Source organism: Phoca vitulina, unplaced genomic scaffold (genome assembly GCF_004348235.1).
Source record: "Phoca vitulina isolate PV1807 unplaced genomic scaffold, GSC_HSeal_1.0 scaffold6, whole genome shotgun sequence".
In the NCBI taxonomy this organism is placed as follows: Eukaryota; Metazoa; Chordata; class Mammalia; order Carnivora; family Phocidae; genus Phoca; species Phoca vitulina.
Window position 1 is genome coordinate 67,295,759 of NW_022589709.1, and position 12,380 is coordinate 67,308,138.

General features: G+C 37.8%; 1 protein-coding gene across 1 annotated transcript in view; it reads right to left on the reverse strand.

The window, feature by feature from the left end:
• Window positions 1-12,380, reverse strand: part of DDX4 (DEAD-box helicase 4) — an 81,775-nt gene that overhangs the window by 42,274 nt on the left and 27,121 nt on the right. The window contains exons 4-5 of the mRNA XM_032403510.1: window positions 8,579-8,656; window positions 5,250-5,327 (exon numbers count right to left, since the gene is read on the reverse strand). Coding sequence (XP_032259401.1) covers window positions 5,250-5,327; window positions 8,579-8,656 — 156 coding nt within the window. The remainder of the gene's footprint in view (window positions 1-5,249; window positions 5,328-8,578; window positions 8,657-12,380) is intronic.

The following is a 12,380-nucleotide window of genomic DNA, read 5'->3' on the forward strand; positions in this document are numbered from 1 at the left end:
ATGGAGAGATGCAGAGCTTCCAAGACTGGCAGAAACTGAAAGAATATGTGACCACTAAGCCGGCCCTGCAAGAAATACTAAGGGGGGTTCTATAAAAGGAGAAAGACCCCAAGAATGATACAGAACAGAAATTTACAGAGACAATCTATACAAACAAGGACTTCACAGGCAACATGATGACAATAAATTCATATCTTTCAATAATCACTCTCAACGGCCTAAATGCTCCCATAAAATGGCACAGGGTTGAAGATGGGATAAAAAGACAGGACCCATCCATATGCTGTCTACAAGAGACTCATTTTGAACCTAAAGATACATCCAGACTGAAAGTGAAGGGATGGAGATCCATCTTCCATGCCAACCAACCTCAAAAGAAAGCTGGGGTAGTAGCAATTCTTATATCAGACAAATTAGATTTTAAGCTAAAGACTGTAGTTAGAGAAACAGAAGGACACTATATCATTCTTAAAGGGTCTATCCAACAAGATCTACAATTGTAAATATCTACACCCCCAACATGAGAGCAGCCATCTACATAAGCCAACTGTTAACCAAAATAAAGAGTTGCATTGATAACAATACATTAATTGTAGGAGACCTCAATACTCCACTCTCAGCAATAGACAGATCATCTAAGCAGAAAATCAACAAAGAAACAAGAGCTTTGAATGACACACTGAACCAGATGGGCCTCATAGCTATTCCACCCTAAAACATTCCACCCTAAAACAACAGAATACTCATTCTTCTCGAGCACACATGGAACTTTCTCCAGAATAGACCATATACTGGGTCACAAATCAGGTCTCAAACGATACTAAAAGATTGAGATTATTCCCTGCATATTCTCAGACCATAATGCTTTAAAACTGGAACTCAATCACAAGAAAAAATTTGGCAGAAATTCAAACACTTGGAAGCTAAAGACCACTCTGCTCAGGAATGTTTGGGTCAACCAGGAAATCAAAGAAGAACTTAAACAATTCATGGAAATCAATGAGAATGAAAACACATTGGTTCAAAACCTATGGGATGCTGCAAAGGCAGTCCTAAGGGGGAAATACAAAGCCATCCAAGCCTCACTCAAAAAAAAGAGAAAAATCCCGAATTCACCAACTAACTCTACACCTTAAAGAACTACAGAAAAAGCAACAAACAATCCGTAAGCCACACATTAGAAGAGAAATAATTAAGATTAGAGCAGAGATCAATAAATTAGAAACAAGAAACACAGTGGATCAGATCAACGAAACTAGAAGCTGGTTCTCTGAAAGAATTAATAAGATCGATAAACCACTGGCCAGACTTATCCAAAAGAAAAGAGAAAGGACCCAAATTGATAAAATTATGAATGAAAGGGGAGAGAGCACGACTAACACCAAGGAAATTGAAACAATTATTAGAAATTATTATGAACAACTATATGCCAATAAATTGAGCAACCTGGAAGAAATGGATGTCTTCCAGAAACCTATAAACTCCCAAGACTGAAACAGGAAGAAACTGACAACCTAAATAGGCCAATAACCAGTAACGAGATTGAAGCAGTGATCAAAAACCTCCCAAAAAAACAAGAGTCCAGGACCTGATGGAGTCTCTGGGGAATTTCACCAAACATTCAAACAGAAATAATACCTATCCTCCTGAAGCTGTTTCAAAAAACAGAAACAGAAGGAAAACTTCCAGACTCATTCTATGAGGCCAGCATTACCTTAATCCCAAAACCAGGCAAAGACGCCATCAAAAAGGAGAATTTCAGACCGATATCCCTGATGAATATGGATTCCAAAATTCTCAACAAAATCCTAGGTAATAGGATCCAACAATACATTAAAAGGATCATCCACCATGACCAAGTGGGATTTATCCCCGGGATGCAAGGGTGGTTCAACATTCGCAAATCAATCAATGTGATAGAACACATTAATAAGAGGAGAGAGAAGAACCATTTGGCCCTCTCAGTTGATGCAGAAAAAGCATTTGACAAAATACCGCATCCTTTCCTGATTAAAACTCTTCAGAGTATAGGGATAGAGGGAACATTCCTCAAGCTCATAAAATCCATTTATGAAAAACCCACAGTGAATATCATCCTTAATGGGGAAAAGCTGAGAGCCTTTCCCTTAAGATCAGGAACACGACAAGGATGCCCATTCTTGCCACTATTGTTCAACATAGTACTAGAAGTCCTAGCAACAGCAATCAGACAACAAAAAGAAATAAAATGTATTCAAATTGGCAAAGAAGTCAAACTCTCTTCGCAGATGACATGATACTTCATGTGGAAAACCCAAAAGACTCCACCCCCAAATTACTAGAACTCATACAGCAATTCAGTAATGTGGCAGGATATAAAATCAATGCACAGATATCAGTTGCTTTCTTATACACTAACAATGCAACTGTAGAAAGAGAAATTAGAGAAATGATTCCATTTAAAATAGCACCAAAAACCATAAGATACCTCGGAATAAACCTAACCAAAGAGGTAAAGGATCTATACTCTAGGAACTACAGAACATTCATGAAAGAAACTGAAGAAGACACAAAAAGATGGAAAAACATTCTATGCTCATGGATTGGAACAATAAACATTATTAAAATGTCTATACTACCCAGAGCAATCTACACCTTCAACACCATCCCGATCAAAATTCCAATGGCATTTTTCAAAGTGCTGGAACAAACAATCCTAAAATTTGTATGGAATCAAAGACCCCGAATCACCAAGGAAATGTTAAAAAAGAAAAACAAAGCTGGGGGCATCACGTTGCCCGATTTCAAGCTATATTACAAAGCAGTGATCACCAAGACAGCATGGTACTGGCACAAAAACAGACATATAGACCAATGGAACAGAATAGAGAACCCAGATATGGACCCTCAACTCTATGGTCAAATAATCTTCAAAAAAGCAGGAAAAAATATGCAATGGAAAAAAGACAGTCTCTTCAATAAATGGGGCTGGGAAACTCGACCATTCTCTAACACCATACACAAAGATAAATTCAAAATGGATGAAAGACCTCAATGTGAGACAGGAATCCATCAAAATCCTAGAGGAGAACATAGGCAGTAACCTCTTTGACATCAGCCACAGCAACTTCTTTCAAGATACATCTCCAAAGGCTAGTGAAACAAAAGCAAATATGAACTTCTGGGACTTCATCAAGATAAAAAGCTTCTGCACAGCAAAGGAAACAGTCAACAAACAAAGAGGCAACCCACAAAATGGGAGAAGATATTTGCAAATGACATTACAGATAAAGGGCTGGTATCCAAGATCTATAAAGAACTTCTCAAACACAACACCCAAAAAGCAAATAATCAAGTCAAAAAATGGGCAGAAGACATGAACCAGACACTTCTCCAAAGAAGACATACAAATGGCTAACAGACACATGAAAAAATGTTCGTCATCATTAGCCATCAGGGAAATTCAAATCAAAACCACATTGAGATACCACCTTACACTAGTTAGAATGGCAAAAATGGACAGGGAAAGAAACAACAGATGTTGGAGAGGTTGTGGAGAAAGGGGAACCCTCTTACACCATTGGTGGGAATGCAAGTTGGTACAGCCACTTTAGAAAACAGTGTGGAGGTGCCTCAAAAAACTAAAAATAGAGCTACCCTATGACCCAGGATTGCACTACTGGGTATTTACCCCAGAGACAGAGATGCAGTGAAAAGGGCCATATACACCCCAATGTTCATAGCAGAATGTCCGCAATAGCCAAACTGTGGAAAGAGCCAAGATGCCCTTCAACAGACGAATGGATAAAGAAGATGTGGTCCATATATACAATAAAATATTACTCAGCCATCAGAAAGGATGAATATCCAACTTTTACATCAACATGGATGGGACTGAAGGAGATTATGCTAAGTGAAATAAGTCAAGCAGAGAAAGTCAATTATCATATGGTTTCACTTATCTGTGGAACATAAGGAATAGCATGAAGGACATTACGAGAAGGAAGGGAAAAATGAAGTGGGGGAAATCAGAGGGAGAGACGAACCATGAGAGACTATGGACTCTGAGAAACAAACTGAGGGTTTTAGAGGGGAGGGGAGAGGGGTGGGCGGATGGGGTAGCCCGGTGATGGGTATTAAGAAGGGCACGTACTGCATGGAGCACTGGGTGTTATATGAAAACAATGAATCATGGATCACTATATCAAAAACTAATGATGTATTGTATGGTGACTAACATAAAATAAAATTAAATTAAATTTTAAAAATATAAATAAATAAATAAATAAACAAACAAACAAATGGCCTGTTTTGGGGTGCCTGGGTGGCTCACTCAGTTAAGCGTTTGCCTTCAGCTCAGGTCATGATCCCAGGGTCCTGGGATCAAGTCCCACATGGGACTCCTTGCTCAGCAGGGAGCCTGCTTCTCCCTCTGCCTGCTGCTCCCCCTGCTGTGCTCTCTTTTCTCTCTCTCTGACAAATAAATGAAAGTTTAAAAAAAATAAAAACAATTAAATTAAATTAAGTTAAAGGTCACTATAAGATGGCTGTCAAGCAGTATTTAACCTAAACTACAAAATACTAAATATATTAAGTCATGGCTTCTGCAATACAGAGACTAATCAATTACTGTCTGACAGATGTTAAATTTATATGCAGAATGTATACATAAAGTCACTTAATATCTCAGGTTCAAAAATTTTAACATCCCTTTTTAGCAGAGAAATTTAATACACAATTATGATACAAAAGTACCCTAAAGCCTCAATATATGATTAGATGACAAAAAAGTTTTTCCTTGAAAAGATACATCATTTCAAAATAAACACAATCTGTACAGAAAGAGTGCATTACCACAAAACCTACGTTTTGAGTTATTTAGTTCCATTTCAGAATTTGCAATCCTTCAAGTTGGTTCAGAAAAGGATTATATTCTATCTACTGCCCTCCACAACTGCCCCTTCCCTCCATTCTACCCTCCTTGACTGCTAGGTTTCCAAAATGCTTCGGAAGTCTTCAACCTACACATTACTGGTCTTGATCTTAAATTCTGTTCCAGTTCTGATATACAGTTTTAAAGTTTTTAAGGAAAAAAAGAACTTCAAAGCTTCTACTGGTTCTTTGCTCAACTAGATGGAGATTGAAATTTACCTTTGGAAGTATATAAGATGGATCTCTTATTGCAGGGCACAGAGGAAGGGAGTCTTGAGTAAAGGAAAAAAACTAGGGTTCACTCAAATTGTGATTATAAGATATCATAAGCAGTTTACCTCTGTTTCCAAAACTCTTTCGAACTCCAAAACCACCCATTGTGGATGTATTCTCTCTTTTATTAGACTCGCCAGCATCTGAAAATGTTCAGATAGAGTTAAAACTCTTGAAAACATAAAATTAACTGTGTCATCAAAAACTAGGAATTAAACCAATCTCTGGGATCACTTAAAAATAAAATCTTTTATGGTGATTAACACAACAATAAAAAATTTTTTAAAAAAATAAAATCTTTTAAAAAGTGTAGGGGAGGACACCTGGCTGGCTCAGCTGGTAAAGCATGCAACTCTTGATCTCAGGGTGGTAAATTCAAGCCCCATGCTAGGTGTAGAGATTACTTAAAAATAAAAATTTTAAATGAATGAATGAATCTCCAACATAAAGGGACTTCCAAGGATGGGGGAGAAAGAAGTACAGGAACTTATAAAGATAAAATATCCTGCAACTTCTATTTAAAAACTCCTGAAGTATAAAACCAACATAAAAACATAAACATACTACTGATGAAATACAGCTTTCTACTAGTTTTTATTTTACTAGTGACCTTTTATCAGGAAATACAACTCTGTGATTTTCTGTATATTAAAACCTCACCCTGATTAGAGCCAGCTACTTATGCCCCTGTATGAAAGTCCCGCTATTGTAAATTTTATACGCTTGTCTTGTTTTTAATTATTTATTACTTATTCATTTTATTAGCATTTAAACTGCTCTCAATCTTTCCACTTTTAAAACTCAAGTTAGGAAGGAACTACATAATAAATAAAAGCTGCAACTACCACTCCCTTAGTCACATCTCCACCCCTCCAGGGTCTTTCTTCACGTTATCCTTGTGAGCTTTATCTCCCACTACACAACGGTGAGCACCCAACATTTTAATTCACACCAAACAACTTCCCTACTCCACATTGTGAACTTCAAATATTTTCGAAAATTCCTATACACCGTTTCTTAAGCATGGCATTCCCTACTTTCCTATTTTTCCTATCAAAATTCTTTTCACTCTTCAAAACCCCAGTTCAAAGGCTACCTCCTCAATGAAGTCTTCTTTCAGACCTCAAGTCATAATCAATCCTTCCTCCACATTCCCACTCTCTCTTTATTTCTTTCCATGTGTTTCTCTACCACTAGTTAAGAATTTTGAGAGCAGAGTTGCTACGGCAAGAAGCATGGCTATTTAAAACAAAAAACTGGAACAGAAGACATCCAAAATGACATAAACTGCCACTTCAAACTATCACTAGAAAAATTAAAGCATTATCTTATGGTCTTCATAAATTGTGTCTTATCTAACTATATAATATCCTAATACAGGGCAGTTAAAGGATCTGCAAAACTCCTAAAGCCATGTGCAAAATTACGCATGAGCAATTATCCATATTTTCATCAAATTCTAAAGATGCGTGTGATTCAAGAAGTTAAAACTATTTAGGTCATACTTTAGAGAACATGAAAAGTGATCAATTCTATATTATAAGCAATTAATAGCCAATTTCAAAAACAAATTACTAGCTACAAAAGCTCTGAGAAAAAGTTATCATAGAGACTGAAACTAAAATATTACATTAACAATAAGGGAAAGAAGTTACATTCATGGGTCTATGAATTTCCAAGATTATATGTAGTAATGGTAACTTTTTAAAGTATTAACATTCAACCAAGAGTTTTGATCAGAAGTTTAATGTGTTTTTCAACCTAAACATATGGACTTAACATTGTGTAGTAAAATCTGTCTCAGTGATGGTTTTCTCATTTAAAAACCCTTTATTCAGAGATACAGGCTTCCAGTTACAGAATGAATAAGTCACACAGATAAAAAATACATCAAAGAAAATATAGTCATTAGTATTGTTAATAACGTTGTATGGTGACAGATGGTAGCTACACTTGTGGTGAGCATAGCATAACCTATAGAGTTGTGCAACAGCTATGCTGTATACCTGAAACTAATATAACATTGTGTCAACCACACTTCAATTTTTTTTAAAAAAGATGAGAAAAGGGGCGCCTGGGTGGCTCAGTCCTTAAGCATCTGCTTTCGGCTCAGATCATGGTCCCAGGGTCCTGGGATCGAGCCCCACATCGGGCTCCCTGCTCCGCGGGAAGCCTGCTTCTCCCTCTCCCACTCCCCCTGCTTGTGTTCCCTCTCTTGCTGTCTCTCTCTGTCAAATAAATAAATAAAATCTTTAAAGAAGAAAAAAAAGCATCTTCAATTAATGTAAAACTTAAACAAGATATATGAATATACTTTCTGAATTTGAAAATTTAAAAATAGCTAATTAATTTAAAACATTTCTCAGGGTGCCTGGGTGGCTCACTAGCTTAAGCATCTGACTCTTGATTTCAGCTCAGGTCATGATCTCAGGGTTTTGAGATGGAGCACCACATGGGGCTCCCTGCTCAGCAGGGAGTCTGCTTCTCCTCTCTGCCCCTCCCCCGGCACATGTGCGCCCGATGGCTCTCTCTCCCTCTCTCAAATAAATAAAATCTTGAAAAATACATATATCTATAGATCCACATCTGTGTTAACTGAATCTAAACAAGAAATTAAGTTTTCCAAGTATCGAAAGAAATACCACACATCAACCTTTAGTGTCTCCAATGAATAAAAATACCTAGAAATAAAGTTTTTCAATTAACATCTTATGAATTCAAGAATAAGTGTTACATGTATTTAAAACTACCAATTAGCCCTAACTTATGCATTATAAAAGAAATAAGTGGTCATATGGATTTTTAAATAAATTGGAGGTTCTAATATTTTACGGCACTATATTAAAATATAAAGCAGAATACTATCAGCATTTTATTATCAAATTTAAAAATGGACTATAGGAAGGTATTTTGCTATATCATTATCTGCCAAATCAAATACTGGTTGTTCTAAAAATAAAAAGTTCCAAGCTTGGGAAATAATCTCCTAATACTAATAAGCTAACAGAAATGCTTCCATATTGCCTTTTCTTGAGAAATAAAAGCTTAAAAAAGATTCTTCTCACCCAGATCTCTGAAGCTTTTACAAACATTCCTCCTATGCCAATTGTTGGATATCAATAATCATAAACAATTAAGAAGTACCTCTGTAAAGCAACTATCTTTAACCAATCTATTAAACCCATCTATTTTATCAATTTAACTATTTCCTACTATCCCAGAAAAGGAAAAAGCAAAAAGAAAATTGTTAATTGAAAAAAATATACACTCGTTATTCCAAAATCTACTGTGCGGTGATTTATAACAGATTTAGCTTTGCACTAAACAGTCATAATAGTCTCTATTCTTTCCACCATTCAAGTTGATAATATTAAGGAAAGACAAAGATACTTACCTCTGTTTCCCAGACTCCTTCCAGAGGCAAATCCACTTCTCATGAAATGATCTCTTCGAGAAGGTCCATCATCCATTTCTAAATCAAGTAACAATTTGAAGCAAGTCAAAGTAAGTATCGTGGTGGTACTCAAACTTTAAACCTTTTCAATGGGCCACCCCACACGACAAAGGAAGAATTCTATAAGTCAATAAGAAAGACAAACAGCCTAGTAGCCTACCTAAGGTAGTTCTCCAAAAGAAAAATAAATGGTGACTAAATCTTACTCAGTTAAACAAAATGGAAATCAAAGGAAGGAGATAGCTTTTTTCAATCATATGACTGACTGGAAAACAGTTTAAGTTTGCTAATACCAAAAACCACCAAGGACATAGGGAAACAAGCATAAATCATATACTATAGTAAAGCCACAAACTATATCTTGATCCTAGCTTTAAGAGAATATACTTTTTGAAAGTATATTAATTTCTCCTCTGGATAAACAAACCAAATTGTCACAGAGAAACTAAATCAGTACTTAAATCTCTGTATCATGCCTAGATATAGTTTATAGGTGAGCTCTACCAAACTCTCAAAGAACAAATCATTCCAATGACATATAACCCTCCCAGGAAAGAGAAAGAGGAATTATTCCCCAACTCATTCCACCAAGTCAACCTAACTTTGACATGTCATGGACAGAAGAAAATCTCTCTTACTCACAAGGAGATGTAAAATCTCCTTAACAATTATTAGGAAAACAAATCCAATAGGAAACTGAATAGATAAAACATTATGACCAACTGGGGTTTATTCCAGTATGCAAGAGTATTTTAACATCACAACATCTTAAAAAGGTAATTAACAATATTAACATATTAAAAAGAAAAAAACTATCTCCATAGATAAAAGTACATGAAGTAACTCAACATGATTTACGACTTAAAAACTTATAATTAGGAGGGGGAGGAGTAGGAGACCTGGATTTTGTCTAGTCCCAGGAATTCAGCTGGATGGGGATCAAACCATTCTGAACACCTACGAACTCAACAGGAGATCAAAGAAAAGAATAGCAACAACTCTCTGAACAGAAAAGTGAACACTTTCTGGAAGGTAGGACGTGCAAAGAAGTGAATCGGAGGCGATATTCTGGAGGATAGACGGCGGGGGAGGGGGCCGCCGATGGCCGCTTCTGGCAAGTGATAGAGCAGTGGAGCTCAAAATTGGAACTTTTAGAAGTCTGCTCCGCTGAGGGATGTTGCTCCAGTGGCTAAGCAGGGGGTGGAACCCTCGCTGGGACAGTGTGGTCTCAGGACCCTCACGGTCACAGAAAGACCAGGGGTGCCTGAGTGCAGCAGAGCTCCCAGGTATTGGAGCGAGGAAGCCGGCTGCAGAGACGGAGCCAAGGAGTGGGCACTCAGCTCGAGGTGCCATAAACCGTGATCCGCGGCAGTCGGGCCACTGCTCTTCCAGCAGGGACCCAACAAGCGGCAGATCCGGGGAGACCCCCCTTCCTCCCCAGGGAGGAGCAGCATAGGAACGCACCGCAGGGATCTTCTGGGTTTGGAGACTCCACACAGGGTCATGTGCCAGAGACAGAAACGCTCAGTCACAGGCCGGGTGAGCACGGAGTGCGATGGAGACGGGGGAGACGAGAGTGATTGACTCCTTTTCTCTGGGGGCTCACTGAGGAGTGGGGCCCCAAGGTCTTGGTTCCTCCCGGGCAGAGATTGGGAGGCTGCCATTTTCATTCTTGAGCACCAAATCTGTAGGGAAAGCTTTCAGGGAACAAAAGCTACCAGGAGCAAACCCACCCGAGCAGATTACTTAGCCTGGCCCCTGACAAGGGCGGGGCAATTCTGCCTCCGACAAAGACATTTGAGAATCTCTGCAACAGGCCCCCCCCCCACCCCAGAAGATCAGCAAGAACAGCCAGTCAAGACCAAGTTTACCGATCAATGAGAAGAGCAAAACCCCAGAGCTAGGGGAATACAGCACATAGAATTCATGGCTTTCACTCTGGAAAACAGTATGAAGGTTCCTCAAAAAGTTGAAAATAGAGCTACCATACGATCCAGCAATTGCACTACTGGGTATTTACCCCAAAGATACAAATGTAGGGATCCAAAGAGGCACATGCACCCCGATGTTTATAGCAGCAATGTCCACAATAGCCAAACTGTGGAAAGAGCCAAGATGGCCATTGACAGATGAATGGATAAAGAAGATGTGGTATATATACACAATGGAATATTATGCAGCCATCAAAAGGAATGAGATCTTGCCATTTGCAATGACGTGGATGGAACTGGAGGGTGTTATGCTGAGCGAAATAAGTCAATCAGAGAAAGACATGTATCATATGACCTCACTGATATGAGGAATTCTTAATATCAGGAAACAAACTGAGGGTTGCTGGAGTGGTGGGGGGTGGGAAGGATGCGGTGGCAGGGGAAAGACATTGGGGAGGGTATGTGCTATGGTGAACACTGTGAATTGTGCAAGACTGCTGAATCACAGATCTGTACCTCTGAAACAAATAATACAATATATCTTAAAAAAAAAAAAAAAGAAGATAGCAGGAGGGGAAGAATGAAGGGGGGGAAATTGGAGGGGGAGACGAACCATGAGAGACTATGGAGTCTGAGAAACAAACTGAGGGTTCTAGAGGGGAGGGGGGTGGGAGGATGGGTTAGTCTTGTGATGGGTATTAAAGAGGGGACGTTCTACATGGAGCACTGGGTGTTATACACGAACAATGAATCATGGAACACTACATCAAAAACTAATGATGTAATATATGGTGATTAACATAACAATAAAAAATTAAAAAAAATAATTCATGGCTTTTTCCCCATGATTCTTAAGCCTTTCAAAGTTAATTTTTAAATTTTTTTTTATTTTTTTCTATTTCTATTTTTTTAGTTGAATTTTTCTTCTTCCCTTTTTCAGCCAACATCTTATCAATTCCTTTTTTAAAATCTTTAATTTTCATTTTTACAGTCATTTTATCCCTTCATGGTATTTAACCTTATTTTTTGTGTATATATAAGTTTTTCTTTCTTTAAAATTTTGGGATACAGTTTCTTCTAACAGACCAAAATATCAGACAAATTAGATTTTAAACCAAAGACTATAATAAAAGATGAGGAAGGACACTACATCATACTTATAAAGTGTCTATCCCACAAGATGATCTAACAATTGTAAATATCTATGCCCCTAACATGGGAGCAGCCAATTATACAAGCCAATTAATAACAAAATAAAAGAAACACATTGACAATAATACAGTAATAGTAAGGGACTTTAACACCTCCCTCCCTGAAATGGACAGATCATCTAAGCAAAAGATCAACAAGGAAATAAAGACTTCAAATGACACACTGGACCAAATGGACTTCACAGATATATTCAGAACATTCCATCCCAAAGCAACAGAATACACATTCTTCTCTAGTGCCCATGGAACATTCTCCAGAATAGTTCACATCCTGGGTCACAAATCAGGTCTCAACCGGTACCAAAAGATTGGGATCATTCCCTGCATATTTTCAGACCACAATGCTTTGAAACTAGAATTCAGTCATAAGAGGAAAGTTGGAAAGAACTCAAATACATGGAAGCTAAAGAGCATCCTACTGAAGAATGAATGGGTCAACCAGGAAATTAAAGAAGAATTTAAAAAATTCATGGAAACAAATGAAAATGAAAACACAACTCTTCAAAATCTTTGGGATGCAGTAAAGGCAGTCCTAAGAGGAAAGTAAATAGCAATACAAGCATTTCTCAAGAAATAAGAAAGGTCTCAAATACACAACCT